Source organism: Arvicola amphibius, chromosome 6 (genome assembly GCF_903992535.2).
Source record: "Arvicola amphibius chromosome 6, mArvAmp1.2, whole genome shotgun sequence".
Lineage (NCBI taxonomy): Eukaryota > Metazoa > Chordata > Mammalia > Rodentia > Cricetidae > Arvicola > Arvicola amphibius.
This window is the reverse complement of record NC_052052.2, coordinates 140,381,878-140,409,509: the sequence shown is the minus strand read 5'-3', so window position 1 is coordinate 140,409,509 and position 27,632 is coordinate 140,381,878. Positions and strand designations below refer to the sequence as shown.

General features: G+C 41.5%; 1 protein-coding gene across 1 annotated transcript; it reads right to left on the bottom strand.

Moving 5' to 3' along the window:
* Positions 1-399: 399 nt before the first annotated feature.
* Positions 400-26,533, bottom strand: LOC121677236 (phosphatase and actin regulator 1-like). Its single transcript, XM_042055332.1, has 3 exons — positions 26,431-26,533; positions 770-916; positions 400-503 (listed from the first exon to the last, which is right to left on the bottom strand). Exons 1-3 carry the CDS (start codon positions 26,531-26,533, stop codon positions 400-402), a joined length of 354 nt encoding a protein of 117 aa, XP_041911266.1.
* Positions 26,534-27,632: the final 1,099 nt, after the last annotated feature.

Here is a 27,632-nt window from a genome sequence, read left to right as displayed (position 1 = left end):
TTATTCGGTGACCCTGGGTGCCTGAGTCACACACCTGAAGCATAGTAACTGAATCTTTCTGTCCCCTTCATTTACTCTTTCCCCTTCCCCTCCCCCTTCTTTCCCTTTCCCCTCTTCTCTTCCTTCCTCATCTTCCCTGGGTCCTCTCCTTTCTCCTCTCCCATTCATTCTTTTCACTTAACTCTAACCTGGGCCACTTGGACCGCATGAAATCACCCAACCGCTAGTTGTGGACCACGTTCTCATCTTTACCACCAACTTGGCTTTCCAGACTCTGTTCCCGGTCAGCCCCGCCCCCTCCCCCCCCCCATCAGTGCGGTGACACCCTCCAGACAAAATCAGCCGCCTCTGAATGTCACCAACAAGTTCCACCCTGTAGTAACCCCGCCAGCAACAGCCTCACCCAGGAAGTCCTGCCATCCCCTCCGCCCACAGCCGCACGGCATCCCCACCCCGCTGGTGATTCTTGGGGTCATTGTTACCACTGACACTTTCTTTTCTTCCTGGAAGGGGAAAGCCCGCGTGGGTGTCACTGGCTGGGTGTAAGGCTCTACGCGCTACCCTCCCCCACCTCTGCAATACACACATACACATACGCCTTCTCCACGCGGGCGACACAAAGGGAGCGAGTGTGAGAGCGGGGCGCCCTCGGGGCAGGAGGGCGCAGGGAGGGGGCACCAGGGAGGGGCGGGGGCTGATCCGGCCCAGGAGGAAGGGAGGGAAGGAAGCAGGTGCCAGACACCCAGACGAAGGCGAGGGGCGTCCTTACCTGCCCCCAGGTTAAAGGAGATCCTGGCCTCTGCGAGATATGGCGTGTCGCTCTTGGAGCGCACTCTTCTGATGGGCCGCCGGTCTATGTCATCCTCCGAAGAAGCCGCCATTAATGTGGGAGGCAGAAGCAGGGTCGCCCGGCGAGCTGAGAGGAGAAGGAGATGGAGAGAGGGGGAGGGAGAGAGGCGGAAAGGGGGAGGAGGGGAAAGGAGGAGGCTCACACACATAGAAAGGGGGAGGGGAGGGGGAGGGAAAGGGATAGGGAGGGTGGGGAAGAGAGGGAAAAGGGTAAAAAGAGGTAGAGAAAGAATGAGAGAAAGAGAGCAGAGAAAAGGGTGAAGGGAGAGAAAGAAAATCCGTTAAGGATTGGTGGACTGGAGCAAGATCAGGTTAGCCCTGGTCTGTACCCAGGGCTCCCCCTAACTCCTCTCCCAGCGCTGGGCCAAAGGGTCAGCGCTCTTGGCCAACACCCCGCCTCCTGCCGCAGCCCTTTTTCAGCCGCTGGCACAAGACAGGCTAACGCGAATAGGAAGACTCCAAAGCCAAGATGCCCAGTCAGCAGCACTGTGCCCTCTCCCGCCAAATACACTTCCTCTCCTTTCAAGAGCAGGCGGCTACAGTCTCCACAACCCAGGGCCCTCTCTAGCCTGAAACTGCTGAAGGAGCACGGAGGCCAGCTTATCTGTTCCCCGCTGCCACTCCTATCACTCTTGCCCCTTTTGCCTTGGGGAAGGGCACCTACTTATTCCAGGACATCCTCTGTCTTCTACCCCTCCCAACCAGACGCCCAAATAAAGTTTGAAACAGATAAGGGCATCTTTAGAAGTTCTCTCACCTGCCCTTTACAATTTAGGGTGGGACATGGAGGGAGAGTGTGGTCAACTTTGGGAGGATGGGTTTTATAATTGATATTTTCAGTGGAGACCAGACTTATTCATAGAAGTGATGGCCATCTTCTCCATTCACTAGGATGTGCTTATCTCGACATAAATGCCTACTATGTGAGCCTTCAACTTTTGCTTTCCCTCACTTCTAATACAAATAATGCTGTTTGTACTGGAGTCCTCTCAGCAGCTCTGCACCATTGTTCCTGAAGGAGAGGTAACGATCAAAGGGGCTTGGGATCGTTTGAACATTTGCAGTGCCTGACTGCAACACTCCACAAAACACAGCAAAAGAACCAGAGGGTTTTCTGGGGGCCTGATCAGAACCCGTTTGATGCCACCACCGTAACTATTGATGGGCTAAACTCCTTTATGCTTGCCTTTTTGGATCTTATGACACAGGGTCGTTTTTTCTGCCCCGATGTCATTATTCTTCAGTCTAATAAGTGCCCACCTCCGGCAGGTGGATAACCTGACCTCTTTAGTACAAAGGAGAGCTCAGTATGGCTTCCAGCCCTTTGGTCTCTCAGCTCAGGCTCTACAAGGCTCTCCTCTGCACTGCAGTTGCCAGTTGCCTCTCATTTTATATTCAGCCCCCTCTGGACTTTCCCGGCTCTCTCCTCTGGGCTCCTGCCTTCACACATGCATTGTTATCCTTGGCTTTGCTGCTTCCTTGACCTCTATCATGGCCTCTGTGATTCTGCTTGAACTTCCTATGGCACTCCCAGCACCTCAGGTCTTCCATCCCTTCCCTTGTTTTCATCCCATCTACTGCTTCCTAACTTACTGTCTCTATCAAGGTCATTTTGAAAGGCTGCCAATGTCTTTCTAACAGATCCTTTCTTCTTTTTGGTCTCCTTGGAATATTTCATGATCTATTTTTCTTGATATTATCTCTCCTTTGGCTCTTTCACCTCTGAGCCACTTCCCTCACCACTGGATTTCTCATTGTCAGCCAGTTCCCACAAGTTAGTCTGAAGTTGCTCAACCCAAAACTCATCACATGCTCTCCACCCTAACCCCCAAGCCCAACTTCAACCTCTCCTTATACTGTTCTCATCCAGTGTTTTCTTGGAATCTACTCAGATTATCCACATCTGACTCACTTTGGATGGACCTGCACTTGTGTTGATGCTACTCTACACATCTCTTCAAACTTTCCATGTTCCCCTAAGAACGCATTTCGGTTCTGCACCTACTGCCCTAGTTTGCTTCCCAATGCTGCATAAGATACTGATCAAAAGTAACTTGGAAGAAGACAAGGTTTATTTGGCTTATAGGTTACAGTCTGTCATTCCATCATCAAGGGAAACCAAGGCAGGAAGCTGGAGGCGGGAACTGAAGCAGGGACCATGGAGGGACATTGTTCACTGGCTTGCTTTGAAGCTCACATTCAGTTACTTTATATAACGCAAGACTGCATGGCGAGGGGTGGTACCACCCACAGTACCTTAAGCCCATCTCCATCAGTTAGCATTCAAGAAGATGCTCCAAAGTCCCATCTAATGGAGTCAATTCCTCAATAGCGGTTGTAGAACTTCCTTGATAGAATTTTTTTGGGGTCACTTATGTAAACTATCATACCATCAGCAAATAATGAGAGTTTGACTTCATTTCCAATTTGTATCCCCTTGATCTCCTTTTGTTGTCTTATTGCTCTAGCTAGAACATCAAGTACTATATTGAATAGATATGGAGAGGGTGGGCAACCTTGTCTTGTTCTTGATTTCAGTGGGATTGCTTTGAGTTTCTCTCCATTTAGTTTGATGTTGGCTGTTGGCTTGTTGTATGTTGCCTTTATTATGTTTGGGTATATTCCTTGTATCCCTGCTTTCTCCAAGATCTTTTTTTTTTTTTTTTTTTTTTTTTTTTGGTTTTTTGAGACAGGGTTTCTCTGTGGCTTTGAAGCCTGTCCTGGAACTAGCTCTTGTAGACCAGGCTGGTCTCGAACTCACAGAGATCCACCTGCCTCTGCCTCCCGAGTGCTGGGATTAAAGGCGTGCGCCACCACCGCCCGGCTTCTCCAAGATCTTTATCACAAAGAAATGTTGTATTTTGTCAAAGTCTTTTTCAGTATCTAATGTGTTTTTTTTTAGTTTGTTTATATGGTAGACTATATTGACAGATTTTCAAATTTTGAACCATCTTTGTATCTCTGTGATGAAGCCTACTTGATCATGGTGGATGATTTTTCTGAAATATTCTTGGATTCTGTTTTTCAGTATTTTATTGAGTATTTTTTTGCATCAATGTTCATGAGTAAGATTGGTCTGTAATTCTCTTTCTTATAATGTCTTTGTGTGATTTGGATATCAGGGTAATTGTAGCCTCGTAAAAAGAGCTTGGCAATGTTCCTTCTGTTTCTGTTGTGTGAAACAATTTGAGGAGAATTGGTATTAGTTCTTCTTTTAAAATTTTGTAGAATTCTGCGCTAAAACCATCTGGTCCTGAGCTTTTTTTGGTTGGGAGACTTTTGATGACTGTTTCTATTTCTTTAGCAGTTATAGGTCTGTTTAATTTGCTTATCTGGCCTTGATTTAATTTTGGTAAGTGACATACACAGACACTGAGAGCAACAATTAATACATGGACCTCCTGAAACTGAGAAGCTTCTGTAAAGCAAAGGACATGGTCAACAAGACAAAACAGCAGCCTACAGGATGGAAAAATATCTTCATCATCCCCACATCAAACAGAGGTCTGATCTCCAAAATATACAAAGAATTTAAGAAATTGGTCATCAGCTCTCTGAATGTGGCTGACAATAGGGGCTGACTGAGAAGCCAATGATAATGGCACTGGGATTTGTCTCTACTGCATGTACTGGCTTTTTAGGATCCTAGTCTATTTGGATGCACACCTTCCTAGGCCTGGATGGAGAGGGGGGAGGGCCTTGGACTTCCCACAGGGTAGGGTATCCTGTCCTCTCTTAGGATTGGAGGGGAAAGGGGAAGGGTGAGTGGGGGAGCAGGAGGGAAATGGGAGGAAGTAGAAATTTTGTATGATATTATTTATAAAGCAATAAAAAAGAAATTGGTAATCAAAAGAACAAATAATCTAATAAAAAATTGGGGATTGGGGTACAGGCCTAAACAGAGAACTCTCAACAGATGAACATAAAACAGCTGAAAGACACTCAAAGAAATGCTCAACATCCTTAGCTATCAGAGAAACTCAAATAAAAACAACTCTGAGATTTCATCTTACACCTGTAAGAATGACCAAGATCAAAAACACTGATGACAGCTTATGCTGGAGAGGTTGTGGGGTAAAGGGAACATTCCTGCATTGCTGGTGGGAGTGCAAACTGGTATAGCCACTTTGGAAATCAATATGGCAATTTCTCAGAAAATTAGGAAACAACCTACCTTAAGACCCAGCAATACCACTTTTGGGTATATACCCAAAGGATGCTCATTTGTACCACAAGGACATGTACTCAACTATGTTTATAGCAGTATTATTTTTCATAGCCAAAATCTGGAAACAACATGAATGCTCCTTGACCAAAGAATGGATGTAAAAGATGTACATTTACACATTTACACAATGGAGTACTACACAGAAGAAAAATAATGACATCTTGAAATTTGCGGGCAAACGGATAGATGTAGAAAACAACGCTTGGCACATGTATCTTAACATTGGCAATATTAAATATAAGCCACACTAAATAAAAGCAAAACCAAACGTAACCACTCAGAGTAACCATCCAGCCCTGTTGGCCCTCTCAAGGTTCCTATTGTGTAGCAAATGTGCATTCTATTCTATAAAATTTTATTTGGGAACAAGGAGGGATAAAATAAAGATACCATAAAAAAAAGAAAACATCATATTAAGTGAGGTAACCCAGACCCAGAGAAACAAGTATAGAATGTATTCACTCATAAGTGACTTTTAGACATAAAGCAAAGAAAAACCAGCCTACAATTCACAATCCCAGAGAATCTAGACAACAAAGAGGACATCAAGAGAAACATACATGATCTAATCTGCACGGGTAGACAAGATCTCCTGAGTAAATTGGGAGCATGGGGATCATAGGAGAGGGCCAAAGGGGAGGGTCAGGAAGGGAGAGGAACAGAGAAAAATATATAGCTCAATAAAAACAATAAAAGAAAGAAAAAAGAAAATGCTGCGGTCCCGTCTCCTACGTTATTCATGAGCCATGTTTGAAAGAACGACAATGCTGTCCGAAGGACGAGCTAGTCAAAGATTTCCCAGGGTTTCTGTTACACATATCTATTCTTGATACAGAAAAATATATCTGGGAGAAATTCCTATTTCATGATCATTTCATACTTTAGATGTTGATTAAGAACTAGATGCTGTCAGACAGTGGTGGCACACGCCTTTAATCCCTGAATTCGGGAGGCAGAGGCAAGTGGATCTCTGTGAGTTTGAGGCCAGCCTAATCTACAAGAGCTAGTTTCTGGACAGGCTCTAAAGCTACAGAGAAAGCCTTTCTTGAAAAGCCAGAACAAACAAAAATAAATAAACAAACAAACAAAAAACAACAGAAAGGAAAGAATAAAATAGGAAAAAACCCTAAATGCTGCTAATAGTTTTAGGTTATTGATAGACATTGAATTTATTACTGTTGTTGTTGACAGGGTCTGGCTCTACAGTTCTCGTTAGCCTGGAACTTGCTTATGTATGTATATCAGGCTGGCCTCGAACTTACAGTTGTTCTCCTGCATCTGCCTTTATGCTGGGATTACAGGTGTTGCTACCACACCTGGATACATACATTTTCATATAAATTTACTATAGACTACTATATTCCTTAAGTACTTTTAAATAGATATACTTTTATAAAGAAAATTGCATTAAAATACTATACTTTGCTACATACTGTTGAATTCAGTTATTATTATATTTCATTCTGATTGTTATCTTCCATTTCTTGCCTTCCTGATATGCTTCATTTGTTTTGAATTTCAAATGTTTTAAAAATTCTTTTCACGTTCCCTCTTTTCCTGCATTTTTCTTTAGCTCTAACCATCCCCCTCATCTTACAGGAACTGTGATAGCATTATAGTGTTTCCATACTCTTTATCTGTCTCATATGTATAACTTCTTTCCATGAGATGTTTGACTGAGTGACATCAGAAGACCTCTGGGATAGGAAACAAGGGTGGAGGGACTAGCATTATCTTATTAACTAGTACTGGCAATGGATGGATCTCAGGCATATCACCTGTAAAAGTATGAGGTTCAGATCACAAGCAACATGAAAAGACCCTGCCCAGTCTCAACACTCTATAGTTATTTGTTAACTACTGTGGTACTGTCCCACTTAGACTACATTTTTTGTCAACTTGACACAAGCCAGAGTCACTTGGGAGGAAGGAATTTCAATTGAGAAAAAGCCTCTGTTAGAATGACCTGTAGGCAGATCTGCAAGAAATTTTCTTGATGAATGACTGATTTGGGGAGGACCAAGACTACTAAGGGCAGTGCCACCACCTGGGCAGATTGTTCTGTAAAAAGCAGGCTGAGCAAACCAGGTGGAGCAAGCCAGTAAGCAGCACTCCTCCATGATCTCTCCTTCAGTTCTGCCTTCAGATTCCTTCTTGAGTTCCTTCCCTAGCTTCCCTCAATGGGCTATAATTCGGCATATATAAGTCAAAACACCTCGTGTCCAAGCTGCTTTTGATTATGGTCTTTATCACAGCAACAGACAACAGGTTAGGAAAGTTATTCTGGCCATTTCCAAAAAAAAAAAAAAAAAAATTCTTGGCACCTTTGGTCTCTCCGTCTTAAGAGACATTTGCCTTTGTTATATAATTATTAGGAATTATATTTAGGACATAACATGATATCTGTTAGTCTCCCTCTTGATTTATAGTATTCACATGCATTTCATAGATAAATTCTTTAGAATCAACCCTCCATATTGTTTCCATCTCGTAGTAATACCCAGATGATTGTATGGGGACCCATGTGACTATGAGAGTGTGCATACAGACAACTAAATTCAGCTGTGACCTCAACAACTACCAATTAGAAATTTTTTAAAAATGGCAGTTGATTCTTTTTAAAATATGTCTGCTGACCCAGAAAGAACAATGTTTTCTTATTTTTTCTACACCCTGTCAAAAATTAAAGTTCCAGAGCCTTCATTCATGTTATTTCCAGAGCTGGAGCCAGAAACAGAAGTAATATACCAGAGTCTCAAAGTAATATTTATACATCTATAATTCTTACAAAAGCTGATGGAGACATGAAGACAAAGAAAGTTAGCATAATAGATTCTTACTGTGAATGTCCTTGAGGGAAAAAAGACTTATCCTTAGAAATACTGTTTGGCATATACTTCTAGAACACCCTTACACCATAATCAGGTGAGACTTGGTTTTTGGGTCTTTATTTGTTTTGCAATAAAGTTTTCCTTGGTCTCCCAGGCAGTTGTCACACCCACAATCCTACAATCCCCCAGCTTCAGCCTTCACGTGCTGGCCTTTCAGGTGTGTACCACCGTTACATGTGGATTTTGCATGTCCCCAAGAAGAACCTACTGGGTTAGAGAATGAAGGCTGAGACGGAGTAACTTTATCTTAAAAACCGTTCCAACTCTTTCAACTCTCATCACATGGATTCAGTATTACACTAGAGGTCTCAAGAAATAAATAAGGCCAGCAAAATAAGTGTAAGAGGTTATTAAATTGAAAGCAAGAACAATTATTTTACTGGTCATATATTTTATAATTGTGTATGAAATTCATCTTACAATATCACTGGGGATGTTTGTGTTTTTAATTATTTGTTTGCTTGTTTGCTTGTTTATTATGGGGTTGAGCATGCCTGCGAGAAGGTGCACAGGTATACCACAGTGACTATGGAGGTCAGAGGAAAAATGGCGTGAGTTGCTTCTTTTTTTCCACCAGATGAGTTCCAGGGAATGAACACAAGTTGTCAGGTTTGGTGGTAAGACCCTTATGCACTGACCCATCTCAATGGCCTGAGAATAAAAATTTTAAAGTACCATACATAATGGCATTAACATAGATGAATAACTATGAAAATTTTTTTTTCTTTTTTTTTTTTTTTGGTTTTTCGAGACAGGGTTTCTCTGCAGCTTTTTTAGAGCCTGTCCTGGAACTAGCTCTTGTAGACCAGGCTGGCCTTGAACTCACAGAGATCTGCCTGCCTCTGCCTCCCGAGTGCTGGGATTAAAGGCGTGCGCCACCACCACCCAGCTAACTATGAAAAATTTTAACAAAGATCAATAATAATTGTATATAAAACCTACATAGCTTCATGGACATAAATTAAGAAGAACTAAATAAAATGGGTAATGGAATTAATATACTATGATAACTTTCATAAATTTAAAGGCAAATCATTGTTAAGGCATCAACCTTTTAAAATTGACCTATAGATTCAATGTTATTCCAAACAAATCTAAGTATTTTTAAAGAAAATTTGACAACCTATTCTAAAAATGCACAAGGGAATGCAAAGGGAGAATAGTTGGTATGAACTTGACAAAGGAGAAAGAATTTGTAGAATTTATAGTATAAGACACTAAGATTTATGACATTACAGAATGCAAAAATAGCGTAAGATGAATAATCAATAGAAGACCTAAAAACAGACATATATTTGAACAGGCCTGTGACTTGGATGAGATTATCTTTGTAGTATAGGAAGGAAGGGATGGACTTCTAAAGTGCCAGATGGTGACACAGACTGATGGGGAGAAAATACATCTATTATCTTATGTAGTGCTGGACCTGCATGCTACAATACTGACCTGCCTGACATGATATTCCTATTGGTGCAATAGTGATATACTGACTATATAAGTAACCAACTGCTTTCTGACAGGCTACGAGGCCGACTCATTTCATTTCTGATAGCCCATGCTTGAAAAGACCAAATACTCAAGGGAAAAATCTACTCTTGTAGTTTTACGACAAGATCTTGCTGTGACCCTGCCTTCTAAATATTTGCTGAAACTTGTAGATTTGTGTTGTCCTCAACTTTGGTCAGGAAAGCTTCTTTGTGCAGTGGGTAGTGGTTAGTGTCGAGACTCATAACTAGTCAAAATGCTAATAACTAATTGTACTATAATTAATTTGTAATATCGAATGGTGACTGCTCCACTGTAGATAATCATCTATATCAAGCTCCACCCATTCAAGATGGAAACATCGTAGAAGCTGGGGCATAAAGAATATATGAGCTACCAGGTGGAGAGGAGAGACATGGAAGGGAGAATTCTAAGTGTTACATGTCTGTTGCATAGATTGACTCACAGTCGTTGTGGTTCCCTGGTTAAATCAAGTCAGTAAATTTCCAGCATAGATAGAGACTCCTAGAACTATTTCTTTTTGGAGGGGCTATTGACAGCTGGGAGCTGCTTATGGAGGAAGACTTTTCCTTTTGGAGGGAATGTGCTTGCTGGTAGACTAATACACCTCTAGTGCAATACTGAATCCTTGTGATGAGAGTCGACATAATTGGAACAGTTTTTAAAATCTAGCTTCTCCATCACATCCTTCACTCTCTTAATTCAGTAGGTTCTTCTTGGGGGAAATGCAAAATCCTCCGTGCATGGTCCCACACCTGTGCTCATATGAGCAGCACAAATTGGACTCTACAAATTAGCAATAACAACAAAAAAGGAGGATATGAAGTTGTGAAGACAAACAGTATGGTGGGCAGTAAAATAAATAATATTTAATTTACATGTCTGTTTTATCAATATGTGTCTGTGCACCATGTATAGGTCTGTAAATTTTTTATGTATTTATTTAAGAATTCTCTGTTTTTCTATGTGTGGGTTTAGCTTTTGCTTTTTTTTCTATTTTTCTTTTATTGAAAATAGCTTTTTAGATGCCTTTAATTTTTTAAAGAACCCTGCTCCGACAACATAATAAGGTAACTGTATTGGAATATGTGCAAGGAATAAAATAATTGCTAGCAGTTCTTGTGCTTTAATAAAGGTTAAAATGAAAAGAGACGATCACAGGAATAAAAAGCCAGGGTGAAGAAGCTTACATTCAGCCTGAGATAATTTGGAGACAAAATCTAAGACATTCACTAATGAAAGATGTTACATTGAAAGAAGACATTTGCGAGTCCTAGTGGACATTGACAGAGAACTGGTAAGAATTCATCCATGTGTGCATGCATGCATGAATGAATAAATGCAGGAAAAGAAAGGACGTTTGCTTTCTTCCTCAATGGATTGCTGAGGGCTAACTTACCAATATGGAGATAGGTGTGAAAACTATCATTTTATGACCATTGCTATAAATGTCAAGCAAGGGGGGGGGGAACAGATCAAGAAGCAACAGAGATGCTAAATCCAGGAAGAATTTGATGAGGAGCAGGATGATTTTATGGCTTTGAAGTTTCTTTCCCCACACCCATTAGTTCCCAGGTGGAAGATGGACAGCATCTTGCCGAGGCAATGAAAATGGCCACCTCTGGTAAAGGACAATTGGGTACAGGGTGTCTCCACATATGACACCCAGAGAGAAATGTAAAGTTACCTTTGGACTATTTTAGCCTAGAAAGAACAAACTTGAGACTTATCATAAAATACCAGACAAGAGCAAGTTAGAAGTGGGCTGTTAAAAAGGGAGAGAAGAATCATGTGTTTCACAAATGACAATGTTATAAAGGGTAACTTAAGAGTGTAGAAATGCATTAGGGTCAAAAAAGCAAAAGAGATCTGATTCTAGACTGGGTTAGACTAGGCTATCCTAGACCACACCTTTGGGTTGAACTGACCTTGGCCTGAACTTTGTCCGGGAGTGGAAGGGTGCTTTAAGTCCCAGTCAATTAGCATTGAAAGGCAAAGAGCAGGTTATATTAAAATGTTACTGTGACTGATAAATGCACAGTGGTCATAAAATAATTATCTATACACCTATTTACATCTCTCTAGACCAATTGTGGATGGGTAGGTGAGAGATAAATTGATGATATATTAATTATGGAAATAATAAAGGCAAGAGAATTAATTCACTACAAACATACTCATTCCTTTCTCTTTATAAGAATTCCCAGAGATGAGATAGAGAAGAGGTCCCAACCTTTTCAAAAATTATGAAAAATTATCAGTTAGGTAAGTTCTGAGTCTGTGGACAAACAGTAATAATATTAAGAGTATTTTGTTTTGGATTACTTGGAGGCCCTTGACATTTTGTTTAAAATTGAATTTTGTATATTGTATTTAAGCAGATTAGGAGTCTGGGCTGCATGAACGAAACATGCTTCACCCCTTGGCATATCTGGAGAGTTAGAAACGTAAGCAATTTTAGACCTCACAATTTAACCTGGTACAATGTCACTACGGCAAATTATGCTGTAGAAAACACAAAATGTGAGCGATGCCAATGGATGTCATTGACCGCAATACCAATTCAGACCACTGAAGTTACTTCTACATCTTAAGCTAGTTTAACAAAAACACACCGAGGCTGGGGTTTTGTTACCACTAAATTTAGCATGTAGATCCTGGAACATTTTTCTTCTCTCTGCATAACATCTTTTTCTAGAAACTCAAAATATGCAGAAATGTCACTGGTGCCTTTTAATCCTCACTCCCGGCTCATCACTAAAGGAGTTGTCTATTTCACACACTTCTGACACCAGTTCCCTTTTCTCTCTGCAAAATTTATGAGGGTCCATAACAGAGAAGGGATAGCGGATTTTTTTTTTTAACCATTTCTTTCCAGGTTCTAGATACATGATCTTTCTAGCAGGCCCAATTTAAATCTTCTCTGTTGTATAATTTTAGGGGGGTGCTGTCCAGCTCAGAGTCTATCTGAGCAGAGCTGGACAACTATGAAATCCACACTCTTGCTGCCCCATGCAGTAGGAGGAGGAGGTTTTCCAAAGGATAAGGCCACTTCGTGGCACTGAGCTAACCCTGTTTTCTACAGCTATATGGGTGGAGTGATTGCTCTGAGTCTTCCCTAAGACTTCCCTAAGGCTTGGATACCTATCTTCTTTTGGATGGATGCCTGCAGATAGGTGGTACAAGACTGTTAGTTAACTATTCTGACATCAGTCTGACAATTCTTTCTTAGAGGGTCTGATTCAATTTATGAAAATTTGTACCTAAGTTAGTGAAAACTGCTTATTCACATGAGACATATCACTAAAACCCGCTTCTCTTTCTGGTGGAAAAATCTTTCTCTTTTCTCCCCATCTTTGCAAGTCTAAACTGCCTGATTTCTGTAGCTGAAATATTTTTATCCCCACTCCCACACTTTGTACCACTAGGAAAATTCGCTCTTCCCTCTTTATTTACCTCTGCCAACCTCGAGGCCCTTTATGCTTTTTGCTTTGCATGAACATATGAAAAAGATGATGATGATAATATTATATTCCACTCAGAAATCATGAAGTACTGCTTAAAAACACAGGTGTGAGGGCAGGCTTCCTGAATTTGTATCTAAATCCCAAACTTAGAGTTTTATGATTTCATACCAATTAGTGTCTCTGTGAATCTGAGACCAACATAGCACCCCCCCACACCGTCTCAGTGAGGATGCAAACATATAATCCTTATTAAGTCTCTGGCAAAGTATATTCTTTATAAACCTTGACTAATAGTATAGAATGCTATTATTACTTGATAGTCCAGAGCAAGGCTATCGTTGTGAAATTAAACCTTGGCATAATCCCAAAGCTTAATACTTATCAGACTTATTTAAAAAACTACCCCTCCAAGCTTTGGTTCCCTTATATGCAAATGAGAAATTAAATGAACTCTTTCACCGGGCCCTGAGAGGATAAAACATTATGTAATAAATGTAAAACACCTAACATGGAGCCTGACAAAAGTGGGCGGACAGCAAATGTTCACCGCTTCCTTTCCTCCTGGTTCCTTAAAGTAGACACTGTGCAAAGAGGCTGGGGGCTGGCTGCTAAAACACGCTAGATACAGAAAGGAAAGATGTGGTTCAGGCTTCGCGTGTCGAATGGACTCAGTCAGAGACTCAAGCAGCATCTATTACTTCAATGTTGATCACACCTGGTTAAGGTTTAGCAGTCACTTTCCAAGTCCCATTCGGCAGTACAGGTAACGGCAAGCCTTGTAATTTTAATTTTGCATTTTCTACAGGGCTGGTTTGAAATCTAGGTGGTAACTAAAGACATAATTTAAAGTCTTAAGGTTTCCATGTCCCTGATTCATGTTCAGCGTGCAGAAAGGTGACAAATACGTGCAGCAAACTGCTGGCCTTGTGTATTTGGAAGTCACCTCAAAGTAAAGGCTGTTAGCTTGAGCTCTCTGAGCCACTTCGCAGGAAGATGATAGCATGTAGAGATAGGGACAGCAGTGCACTGGTTGGTTTTTGTCAACTTGACACAAGTTAGGGCAGTCTGGGAAGAGGGAACCACATTTGAGAAAAAAAAAATGCCTTCATCAAGATTGGCCTGTTGGCAAGCCTGGGGGTACAGTTTCTTAAATTAATGATTGATGTGGGAGAGTTCACATCAAGATGGTCTTATCCCTGGGCAGGTGACCTTGGGTTGTATTAAAAATCAAGCTGAGCTAGCCACGAAGGGCAAGCTGGTAAACGTGGTTCTTCCTTGGGATCTGCTTTAGTTCCGGCCTCCAGGTTCCGGCCTTGAGTTCCTACCCTGACTTCATCTCAGGATATAAGATCAAATAGATCCTCTCCTCCCGGCTTGCTTTTGGTCACAGTGTTTATCTCAGCGACAGGAACCTGACGAGGACTGTCAGCCTAGGCACCGGGATTCTGGGTTTTGTTTAACTCTTCAGCCACAATTCAGTTATGTTATCCGGTTAAAGAAATATTCAGTGTTCTGCCCCTAACCGTCTAGTCCCTAGAAATGTAGGAAACTACAAAGTTAGGAAGACTTATGTTTGAATCCTGGCATTGTTGTTGATTTTAGATGTATTTTTTTTCTTCTAAGCTTTAATTTCATATGCGTTGAGGCAATAATATCTAACCTGTGACAAACCTGTAGTTTTGGGTGAAACATGCATGCATAGCTTCTGGTATACGTTAGGTATTAATAAGCAATGCTGTGTTTCTTTCTTCCTCAAGGCTTAGTTTTCTCATCTGTAAAATGAGCCAGTTATACATAGCATCTTTAGGCTTTAATGTGCTACCATTGCCATGAGTACACTGTGGAGTAAAACATTAGAAAGACCCGGTAGCTGATGTGACTTGAACAAGAACACTGTTGGGAGGTCGGGGACTGCAGACTCTCGATGGATGGGTTGGAGGGAAGGCCCGCCCAGGGCAGATTAGGTGGATATTTTGTTTGCCTTCTGTTGTGTCTACAGATGGGCTGCTGATGGTAATCAGATCACAGGGTATTAGTCAGCCACTCTGCCTAGTAAATAACAGAAGAACTAACTCAGGGACACAGTCCAGCTGGCAAAGTTAGCTTTGGGGCCAAACCAAAGCACAATGGACCTCTCTTCCTTCCTTCAAACTGTGTCTGATTATTAATCCATCGTGAGCAACAATCCTTAGTTTAGATGAAGTTTTTATTAATTTTAAAATTAAAGTAGAAAGATTAAAGGTAATCTGTGGACCTTCATTTAAAGTAAAAGTATACACAGTCATGTGTTGTGTGCATGAAAGGGATTGCAAGCATCTGCTCTAGCCTGGAGCAGCACCTATTTTAGGTGATGCTTAATTTTTGTTTGGCTTTATAGTTTCTATTTTCTATAACTATAATGCATTGCATTGGTAGTAAGAAGACAAAATGTTAGGAGTTTTGTAAGAAATTCCCATGGAGCCCTAGGAAGGTTGCCTTGTTGGCAAATCATACACTGTCTAATTCAAAGTAAGTACAGAGGTCTCTCCTCCCTCTGTGACAGTATCCTGAGAAAGAAAGATTAAATGTCCCTTTAGGAGCTCTCTCTGCAGGAAGCTACAGAAGAGGGCTGTGATGCCACATTCTTATGCTAAAGTTCTTGAGGCATTTTGCCTTTGAACAGATACTATGTGAACACTCTAAATCCTATTTGTCTGCTCATAGTATCCGCACTAGTAAATTTGCTCAACCATTGAACATTGACCTAGAGGATGTGGTGGGAAGGATCAAAAGGTTTAGGGGTTTAAGTATTTTTTTTTTTCCAGAGCTGTAGGGCCTTGAAAAGTTGCTTGCTCATGGGAATATCTATAAGTGGGATAATAAAATATAGTCTGCAAATTTCCCTTTTGTGGATGAAAGGAGACAATAATGGCCCTGGTCCCCAGGGAGGTCTTTTCTCCCCTTCGTTTTCCTTTGTAGCCTCAGTGTATATGTCCACGCTCTTGAGTGAACTTGGGTTATGGATTCAGCATGGAAGTCAGCCTTGTAGAGTGTTTGCAGTGTGGTCTGGCTATTCAAAGACAAAGATAAGGTCCAGCTAAGGCAACTGTTATCTTCTTTGACCAATGTAGTCGCCAAACTGCTTAATTAACTAAGCCGAAGATCTTGCCACATTGGTTCGCAAGAAAAATAAGCTCCTTTTTTCAAGCAGCTGCAGTAAAACCTCTCCTCCTCTGCAATGTCCTGTGACAAGCTATAGGTCTACAGGGTGAATGAGTTTGGTTGAGGCCTTTTCCTTTTTTTATTTGTTTCTTAGATGATCGTCTTGGTGCTAACTAAGAACATTGCTCATTGCTTCTGAGGAAAACCCAGTCCTGGATTTGAAATTATCTTGGCAATTGCAAACAGTTGCTTCATATAAGTCTCTAAAATGGGCTATTAATTTCCAGTATTAGTGCGAAAGAGAAAGAGTGTTTATAGCCCGAGTTGTCGTTCAGAGCAGTGTTTTCTGATAATCTCCCAGTCCTCTAAAGACCGGGAGATACGGCAAGAAAGATTAAGATTCAGAAGAAACATAACTCAGAAACACATGCAAAAGATGTCAGTAAATATTTTCCAAGAATTATTGTGCCATACTGAGTATTTTGGATAGCTTTCTGGGCTCTCCATACCAACATTTGTATCCATAGAAGTTATTTCATATTGATGGTTACATATATTGCTAGATCCAGCACGCTCTCTAAGTACATTCTAAATTAATTTCCTTCATTTTGATTCTCTTCTTATAATCCTCCTCTCAGTGAATAACTTCTAATATTTAAAGGTAGCACCTGAGATCTCTTGACATACTGCTTGCTCAGTATCTAGCTGTCTCACTGCCACACGTGTAGGGAAAATCTTCTCAGTTCCGGATCCTTTGGTCCTCTGAATTCACCCAGTTTGCTCGCTGTCCAGTTACGTTTACTTCACTGCAGTAGCCCGTGCTTCCCCTGGCTTCAGTCTTCTCATGTCTGTGCCTTTCATAATAACATGTTTGCACACAGAGTCCCACTGTGCTATGTTCTTTATTGAACTCAGTATCTGCTTTGGAATTCCTTAGTTCATAAACAACACTTAGTCTTTCTTAGCCTTCTGATCTAGTCTCTTCTGCCTTGAGTCTGCATCTCTGCCCTGTGCCCTCTCCATCTATGGATTCTGGGAACTGAACTCAGGTCCTCTGTAACTGCACTGAGTGCTCTTAACTACTGTACCCTCCCTCCTCTTTTAAAATATATTTTTAGACTGTCTCACATTTCCAAAGTGCTTAGAAATTTGAATTAGGAATAAACAACATTCAGGAAGAGATGGGATGGGGTGGGGATCTCTCTTGGGGAGATGCAGCCTTGCCACTTTCTTTTGAGGTATGATATAATTAAAGGGGGATTAACATAAGAGTAATCACTAATTATATGGTTATTAGCTGCTTAATATTTTGCTTTAATTTTCTATATGTATTTATTTGCTGCTTAGAAGCTTTGTCATCCTATAGCATTTTCATGCCTTTTGGAGGGGGCGAGGTGCTGTTTGTGTTACTGGTCAATGTTTTTCAGTAAATGACTTTAATTTATTTCCTAGTGCTTCGCTTATTCCCATGTGCTGGTTGTCCTCAGCCATAGCCCATAAAAATGTGATGCCTGCTATATATTTTTCTGTTTCAATGAATTTTTTTATTTAAATTTTCCTAAAGTACAACAGAACAAATACATACTACCATTATAAGAGAGTACGTGAGTTTTTCTGAAAAATCATATGCTGTACCACAGTTTGTGAAGTGCTACTTTGTTTCATTTAATCCTCAAAATGCCCTTTGGGTTGAAAACTCTTGACCTGGTTGTCATTTGCACAGGAAATGCAGAAGGGAAGCAAAAAGGGCTAAAGTTCTTGGTCTAACTACACAAGTAGGAAGTAGAAGGCACTGCTTGAACTCAGGACTGTGGGAAGAAAATGATGAAATTCTAAAACACAGTGACAGCCTGTAGTCAAGGTGGGGGACATTGGATTCTTATCCTAGATTATTATGTGCTGTCATTGTAACTGTAACATTCCAATGCATACAAAGCGGAATGAAAGTAAATATAAAAACTGGATAGTTACATAGATGTCAACATGGAGTTAATCAGCTCTATGCTTTCTTCCCCCTTTGTCACAGGCTTTGATATTATCCTGGTTTGCTCTTCTGACTGAGAAACAACTAGATCTTGAAGATCATTTCTATATTTAGACATAGCACTTCAAAATTCCAGCTCAACATACCAATACCCGTTCAGGAGCTGTGCTCAAGTCTGTGTGTTTAATGACCCACTGGGAAATTATTAAACATATTGAAAATGATACCAACTATGAGCTAGCTTTGGTTTGCTAGTCTCCCATCCTTCCCTCTGTTGCAGAGACACAGAGTGGCACTGGAAGTTTTCTTCCTTTTATTATTTAAAAAATATATTTTTTGAGAAAACAGATTTGTTTGGGCAAATGAGGAGTGAGAATTCATCCCTCAGCACCTGTGAATTGTTTATGCTAATTGGGTCATGGCTGATGCTAACTGAGTGTGGGCTGCGTTTTCATCCACTCGTTTATACGCCGTATGCGATAGTGGGAATTATTAATTGACTGGAAGTGTTGCCTTGTATTTTCATGTCATTTTCTTCCTTTCTGGGCCTCATTATCACGGGTTCTCTCTTCTTCTCACCCTCTGCTCTACACAGGAGATCTGAACCCCAATAAGACAGATGGCTATTAGGACAAGGTACCCCAAATACCGAGGACTTCCACAAAAGCTCCTCTGTGTGCAAGACAGGCATGCTCAGAAGCTGGGGCTGGACTGCCTGGGCCTCTAATCTGTGGGATCAGAAGACTGGCTGCCTAGATATTTTCCTTCTTTATCTGCTTTCATTCTCTCCTTCACACACAATGGTCTCTGTATTAAACACAGGTTGGGAGAGCAATTAGAGATCTAAAATGGAACATGTGGGAGGCCAGGAGGTCAGGCTTGGTCATGGCTTTGTCATCCATGAGTGAAGCACAGCACGCCACTTTCTTGCTAGCCTTACAAAGAACAAATTCCCACCCCACACCCCAACGGGAATTTTTTTTGATGCCGATTATTTGAGCACCACAAAAGGAATTTTTTAAAGTTTTCATATGAAACCTTTCCCTGAGATGGGGTCTAGAAGTTGGCATTTAAGTTACCTGGACAATAAACCAAGTAAAACACAGGAAGGCATCACTTTGTGGGGGAGACAGGAGATGTGGCTGATGTTGCTGTGCTCACACTAGCTAGCAAGACTCCAAGGGACAGACAGGAAGGTGTTAGTGTGATGTCAAGGGTTACAGTCCACTTGGCAGCCATGCCTGGAATAGGCACCGGATTGACTTGTGGTCATTGCTTGTGCCTCTGTCTTTCTAGAGAAAACTAGACCTCCCCTTTCAGGAATGAACCACAGCTAAGGTCTCAGGGGACAGGGATGGAGAAAAAGCACAGCCTGCTACTAGATGAAGGAGCAAGACTCTTAAATACATGGCTGGCAACCTGTGAGCTGTTCTTACAGTATATTTCCAGTAAGTGACTTTAATGGGTCTCCAAAGCTTTCTCCATTGTCTCTGACTGGAAATGGGCGTGTGAATGGTGGCTGCACTGAGGATCAATTGGCCAAAATGTGTATGGCTTGGACTGGGCAGTAGAGGTTAAAGGAAGGGAAAAGAATCCCAGTTAGGAAAAGCACAGAATTCGGTTTTGGAACACACTTAGCTCATCCTTTGAATTGCTCTCAGGTTAGTTCATCACAGGGACACATAGGGTTCACCTCTTCCATAACTACTTCCAGACAGAAGAAAAACTCAGTCGTTACAGACAATTATGCGTTAAAATCTTCATGGCATTTGGAGATCTAGTTTCAAAAACTTTACAAGTTCAATAATATATCCACACTTTTCTTGTACTATTTCCCTTTCTCTTTTGAGTCTTTAAAAGATTTCCTTTGGTTTTAGAACAGATACACTTGAGTCGAGGACTTTCATTTTCCACACCTTAATTCTTCCCATCATTCTTTTTCTACACCCTTCCTTTCAGTCTTAAGTGCCTTCCACCCTCAGCTCATGACTTTACGACTTTAAACAAACTGGGGGTGGGAGGGGGAGCAGCGTTTTCCCACACCTGGAAGCCCTAAGTCTTTTTTCTGCATCTGAAGTTTCTCCTTGAAAGTATAGACTGAAGGATTCTTGTTCCACCAGGTCAGCAGAGGCATTTTATAAATTGTAATGCTCTCTTTATACCAAGGATGATGCCGCCCACCAACAAAATGGTATTGAAGGAGAATACTGCACTTGAGGCAGATGGAAGGTGTTTAAGTAGCAAACAGCAGTATTAGTGACTAACTCACACACACACACTCACACACACACACACACACACACACACACACACACACACATAGATGGAATGCATTTAAATAACAAAGGATTGTATTAATGACTAACTGACAGGAACACACGCATGTGCGCACGCACAAACACTATACAGATCTTGCTTAACCCTTCCATCTCCCTTGGATTTGGAGCTAGCTAACCATTTCTATGAAGAACCCCAGGCTTAGAGAGGCTGTCATTTTTATAAGTTGCTATACCGAGTGGAGAGGTAAGGTAAGGGATAAAAATGGAATCCTGTACTATAACAGAGGCTGGAAACATAAAGCAAAACTCCCTGTGAGGGGATGCTGAAGCTAGGTCTTGCCTTAATCTCAGAGAAGAAAGGAATGCTATTGTTAATTAACTGTTGCTAATGACTTGCAGCTAATTGAGTGATACCAAATATCTTTGTCTCTTGGGACCACGCTAAGAAATCCCCAAGGTATAAAGGTTAGATAGAGTATATTCAACTGAAAGCTAAAGATTCAAAAGCCAATGATTCTGATGGATTCTATGGGGGAGGGGGACACAGACAAAAGGTGGAGATGAGGGGGACTGCTAAGGGAAAAGGGTTGACAGAGGGGTCTCAGTGAATTTCTCTCTATTCCTAAAAGAACCTGAAGAGAATCTCAGAAGCTCACGGTGGCATTCATCAGTTGTCAAAATTGGCATTTCCCTTTGTTGAACAAGACAATGCAGACAAGGGAAAAGGCACTTTATGACAAGTACCAATGGCTTCAAATGCCATGAGTTATGTAAAACGATAAAAGAGGGGTTTGTCATCGGGAGCCATAAATGTGATAGTCTTGTGGCTTTAGTCAGCTGACTTTTAATATGCTGAAGGTAATTGAAATGTTCAGGAAAACAATGGTCTTCAAGTAAAAAAAAAAAAACCCAAAACAAAACAAAAAACAAAAACAAAAGGAGAAGAAGCTCTAGCATGGGGGAGAGAACATGAGTGAGGTAAGAGATCATGCAGCTCACTCCAGCCTCCCATGAGAAGCCATGTGATTGGGGACATGTGACGGACTCACTCAGAGCCTGAGTTCCCCCATTTGGGAAGTGAGATATGGTCATCAACATTACCTTTATTTGCCTTCCTGGTTGATTTTATCAACCTGGCCAGCTGAAAAGGCATCTTTTTCCAGCAAGGAACACTGCGATATTTAAAAGAGCTTGGGCTTCGGAGTTGGACATACTTCAATCAGATCCTAGCTTTGCTAATATCCAAATGGATGGCTTTTGCAAGAATCTTTAATCTGTCAATCTTAAATTGTACCTGTGTGTGAGCTCACATGTATGTTGCATGTGACTGAGGATATCAGATGTAAACCTTGGTTGCTGTTTCTGAGGTACTATTTACATCTGCATTTTCTAAGACTCAGTCTCTCACTAGGTCTTGGAATTCAGTTGAGGTTGTCGGTGCAGCAAGCGCCAAAGATTCCCATTTCTACTTTTCCAAGCATAGAAACCCCATGTCCTCACACACACATGTATCCTCAGGCTTTTGTGGCAAGCACTTTCCTGAGTTTCCTCCCCAGCCCCCAATCTTAAATGTTCTAATCTGCAACCTGCACATAATGATGCAGTTCCAATCTCCCAATGTTTCATAGAGGATAAGCACATGCAATGAATATATCAAGTGCAGTCTCTGGTTTGTGTTCATTTCTTGATGTCTATTTGCCACTCTTGATGGTTTGAGCCCATTTAAAAGAGATGAACTTGGGGGCTAAGTGTGTGGCTCAGTGACAGAGTGCTCACCTATGCTATCTATCTCCATCACTGATGAGAAATATAATTTATGGTAGCTTATAACACACACACACACACAAACACACACACACACACACACACATATATGTATATGTGGCTAAGAAAAATATTCAGGCAAAAACAGGCACAGCAGAATGTAATACATATATGTATCTTACTGGTAAAGTAGTAGAGTACCTGCTTGCTTTATTTTCAATCCCCAGCACTCACCTCTCTCCCCAAACAAAAATAAAAAACATCTATAGGATGTGATAAGACCAAGATAATATATATATGTATATATATATAAGATCTTATATATACATATATATATATGTATATATAAGATCTTAGTCCTGATTGCTCATTGGAAGTAATTAAATTCTCTTTGGGGCATTGCCCTGCAGAGAATATGATTCAATTGGGGTGCAGTGGTCTTCAGTCATGGAGGACCTTGTGAAATTTCCTGGGGTGTTTCTAATCTATACAATACTTTCTTTTTAAACTTTAGCACTAATTATGCAGAAAACATTGAATAACTCAGAAGCCTGTTGGAAGTTGGTGTTCTAGAGACTTGGCCACTCAGATTCTGTTTCACTTAGTCTAGGGAAGGGCTTGCCTGATGTTTATTTCAACCAGGAAAATTCTATGATGTCCTTCTTGGTTCAGTTGGGCATTGTCAAATCGCAGAGCTCAGACATCTGTATGAGGGAGGGAGTATCATTGTCAGAATCTACTGATGGGTAAAACTGAATTATGGCATATGGAGACCCATCTGCTCTTTGAAGTCGTATAGACCTCCAATTTCCAGAACTTTCCTTTTGAGTTACAGGTGGACTTCACAGAGTTCCCTCCATGTTGCCAGGATTTTCTGGGGGTGAAGAAGTTCCAGCTAACCAGAAGAGCATCATCTGTCTCCAGGGGACAACCAGGAGGCCTGTGGGCTTCGCTGCCCCCACCCTGTTCTCCACAACAGACCCTGTTTTTGATAGCAGAATTCCAAGTCAGCTAATTCTCCCCATCTTACACTCACACCAAAGAGAAATGGATATTGGAGAAAACAAGCTGTTTCATTAGCAGAACAGGGCACAGACTTGACAATCTCAGGGGCTCATGAAGGCACTTTGAAAAGTTGTGGACTTTTTTTTTACCCTCCCTTCTAAAACCTTCCCTAGACTCTTCTTGTATTAGCTAACTAGAACACCCTCCTCTATTTTGGAACAGGATATTTTCATTTTCCAAGAACAATTAAATTAAAATACCCATAAGCCAGTCAAAAAACATACTTCTATATCTATTGCTTTAGATAGACATTTTGTCAATAATTGATTTTGAAGGTGGTGTTTTCTAGAATTTTGTGAACAGTATATACAACACAGGGAAGGAAGAAGGGGAGCCCTCAGATTTTTTCTTTCCTCCTGAAAGGGTTTATATCTCTGAGAACACTTGTTCAATCTATAGAAATTGCCACATGAATGAATGACAAAGGCAACAAACATACAACAGCCTAGCCAATCAGGTTTTCGGTAACCGAAGCTCTTGATTGTGACATCTGTATGAAACCCCAGTTAGCATTTCAGAAGAGGGTATCACATCCAGGCTTTCAGGACTTCCTCATACCGCTCAATACTGGCCTAATCTGGCTGAGTAGAGAGCTACCTGGAGTGAGATTAAATTCTCTTTGCTCTCCATGCCTTTCACATACCTTTCCTTCCCTTAGTCCTCAGTCTTGACAAGGATTCAACATAGGTTTCCATTGGAACATGATTGTTTACTGTGGGAAGTGAGGGTTGCAGGCCATGCTGTTCATCCTTCATCCACTCACCGTTCACCTGGAATGTTCCAAAGGCCTAGCTATTTGGTGTCTTGGAAAGACTCAGTACCCATTCACAGTGCACACAGGCTGCTGCAGGGGAGCTGGGGACTGTAATGAAGTTCTCAGTCACAGTGGAGGCAGAGCTCCTGAAAGCAGGAGACTCCATGGTGACGGTCCTAGGTGTTGGGGGATCTGGGACCATGTTTTGATATAGAGTGAAAGAGCAGGTAGGGGGATGTATCAGAGCACACTGCCACTATTGCTGAAGTTTGTCCTGTTGTAGGTTTTCCTGAGACAAGACACAAATCTTAGTGATACTGTGTTTACTAAACATTCCTCGTGTGTGTGTGTGTGTGTGTGTGTGTGTGTGTGCGCGCGTGCGTGCATATGCATGACTTTCGCTAGAAACAGGAAATTGAATTACTATAAGTTAACATTTCTTATATTTCTTATTTGCAAAGTCTTAGCTATTTCGTGGACTCTCAATCAGAATGAGAGGTCCTTTAACATGGAATATCTATTTTATTGATTCACTGATGTACAGTGTCTTTTGTAGCAGACGTTGTTTTAAGCACTTTAAAACTTTGCCTCATTAATGAGCTTAACAACTTAGAAATCTTTCACTGTTGTCAATTTGCAAAAGGCTTTATGCATTGATTTTTAAATATAGGTCCCAAGGGAGGGGTTCTGTCTTTCTCACCAATGCTGCCTGTCACCCCTGTTTAACTGCCAACTCTGAGACCTCAGAAACACCTAGATTTCTAATTTGGGGGATCCTGACCTAGTTGATGTTTGGGGAGATCACTCTCAATCCTGCACATCTAGGATTCCTAGACTGGGATAGCATCCTCCTCATCCACACGATCCAAAGGAGAAGACATAGCTTATGCCACCGCTTCCCATGTATTTCCCAGTTATTCCAGCTCTGGAGCCTAAACCAGCGTCACTGCTGGTGACAATTCTGACCACTCCACCCCCAGAGCTCCATCTGCCGCAGCTACCAGCCTGCCTTGTAATCTTCAAGCCTCCCACACACCCTGCCTGCTTTCCTTCCATAAAAGCCAAGAGTCCATCATCTTCAAGATAAAGTGAACAGACAGCTTTGCCCTTCATAGTCAGCTACTATTTCTTCTCTCCACCTGCAGCTCAGGTGGATGAGCCTGCTATGGAACAAGGCTCAGAATGGCGTGCACCTGGGCAGATGTGGAAGAGTAGAGAGTCAGGTCCCATGACAGGGTGGAAGGCCCTCTCTTCTCATCTCTCTTTTAGCTCCGCACCTACTTCTAGCCACCAACCTACTTGTTGATCCATAACAAGCTATAGATGTTAACTAGCCTCTCGCCCGTCTTCCTAGCAACACTTCTTTAAAGTGGCAGAAAGCAGCAGCAATGCTGTCTCCCTCCTCTTAGAGGATGGGAATTCGCCATGGTATTATTTTTGCCAAATCAAGCTATGCTGCTGAGCCTGCTGACCCAAACAAATCCTGCAGATAATACCCAGCCCCTCTTGACCTTAAGAACATGGGCTCACACCCAGAAAATGGAAGCAGGATGCTCACAAGCCCTCAAGGTTACCTCAAGTCACGAGTAAAGCAAAAACAATTCATAAGAACACTTGGGAAAATGGTTTATTATTGTCGCTCAAGGCGAGCTTCCTGTCATGCAACAGTGAAAGATGCCAGGATTACAGCACAGCGTAGCTCCTTTTCATCTCTGCTTTGCAACTTCCAAGAATTCAACTAGTTTCCTATTTAAGCAGGACCACTGTCCTCCTTTTTAGTGTGTTACCTCCGTGCTCTGGGGCACAGCCATCACTTGACTGAACATCTTTAGAATGTCATGAAAAACACAAACTGTAATTTTTTTTTAAGTTTCCTATCCATCAAGAGGATAAAACACTTGGGATACTTTTGTTATTTTAACGACAGCAAACATTCTAAATAGAACCTGGGAGAGAAGAGCAAGCACGCTAGAGCCTAACTGACTACCTTGAACTAGGTACTGAAAACACACAGACTGCCACACTTCACAGAAGGGGGTGGAGAGCCTTGAGTGTGCACTGAGGATTCTCCAGGCAGCAACCCTGACCACTGAGTGTAGATAAGGTAGTTACACAAGTGGCACACTTATCTCAGAAGTCCACAATCCAGCCGGATGGCACTCGGCTAGGTCAGGGTGCCCGAGGATCTCCGCCAGTGCAATAGATGCCTGCCAAAAAATTTCCTCAGTCCTCTCAGGCATAAGCTCCGGACTCAAGGAGGTGGGAAACCTTTTCTAACACAGCTCTTGGAGGTCTGCAGCCAACACTTGTTAACACCCCCAAGATGAGAGGATTTATTTAGTCTATTCTGAAATTCCAGCAGCAGTTTGGTAAATGCTATCAATCTGGAACTATTAATGGGTGAACTTTTAAGAGGGAGCTTAAGCTGTTGCAGCTGACGTTGCACGGCTTGCCGCAAAGCAGCCTGAGGGTGGGGGGGCTTCCCTTTTTTCCATTTGTTACCTTGAGCTCCTTGGCTGTAGAAGAATCTTTGTGCTGACTCCACATCCAAGAGTCTATGAGCAGACTCAACGTCCAGAAAATAATCCATTTTGGGATAATCCATCTTCGATGTTCAAAGCAGGATTTTGAGGGAAGCTAATCACGTAGATATCTATAAAGAGAAAAAAAACAGTATTTCAGGCTGTCAAGTATGTCTATTCTTTAATTTTTTTTTAAAAAATAAGAGTACTCTATTATCATATGCCAACATTTGACTGACATTTCTAATTTCAAAGCCCTCATTGCCAGAGTCTTTGTATTGTATGAGAATATGCAACCTTTAGTTAACACTGATTAAAAATAATATATTCCACTTAGGAAAAAAAGAACAAGCAATGATCCAGGTTAAAGAGAAATAAGATACGGTTTTCTCCTTGCTGTATAGTAGCTGCCAGAAGATATACTTTTAAATTAATCTACTTCCATTTTTAAAAGTCTGCCTGATAGATGGCATTAAAAAGTGTCATCCATCCTGCAGGGCTACTCTTCTATCACCCAGGGGCTTCTGGTGTCTCCTCTAGGGAGAGAATCCCCTATGAGAATCTGAGCCTCCTCCCCTAGATACCTTGCAATACATACTGGCTTGTTTGCTGTACAAATACCTTAGGTTCCTTATTCTTCAGCCATCCCTTCAGCATTCTCTACTGTGCTACCGGCTCATCTGCCTATGCCCGGTACAGGCTGCTTTGGTACAGAACTATGGCTCGGGCAGCAGTGACAAGCATCACAGCCTTGCAACTTTTCCCATAGCATGCACTAGCCCCACATAAAAAACAACCACGTCCCTTTTCATGGAGCCTGTGGAGGTTCCCCCCGATACCGGCACAGATGAACTACCTCTATTTCTGCACTGTTATCGCTTTAAGGAGGAGCAAGACAAAAAGTCCTTAAAATCAAGAGGCTCAAGCGTTCTAAGACCACACACTCTCATCTAAGAAACCAAGTGTGGTAAGAGGAAACTTTTTAAAAAATAGGCAAAGGTACCCCCAACAGCGAATTATACTTACTGCAAAAATAAAGCTGTAAAGCCAAGGGCTATCAAGAGTCCAAATGAGCAGTTTCAACCAGCTGCCTTTGATCTCACTAAATATTCCCAGCGAAAGTAAACAGTTTTGATTATCTGATTAGATCAGTGATGAATAATGTATTCTGTCCACTGGACT

Coding starts and splice junctions, on each gene's coding strand:
- LOC121677236 (XM_042055332.1), bottom strand. CDS start 26,533: ATGGATTATCCCAAAATGGATTATTTTCTGGACGTTGAGTCTGCTCAT. Junction 917..26,430: donor CTACAGCCAAGGAGCTCAAG/GTAACAAATGGA, acceptor TTCTCCTCTCAG/CTCGCCGGGCGACCCTGCTT. Junction 504..769: donor CTCCTTTAACCTGGGGGCAG/GTAAGGACGCCC, acceptor TTCCCCTTCCAG/GAAGAAAAGAAAGTGTCAGT.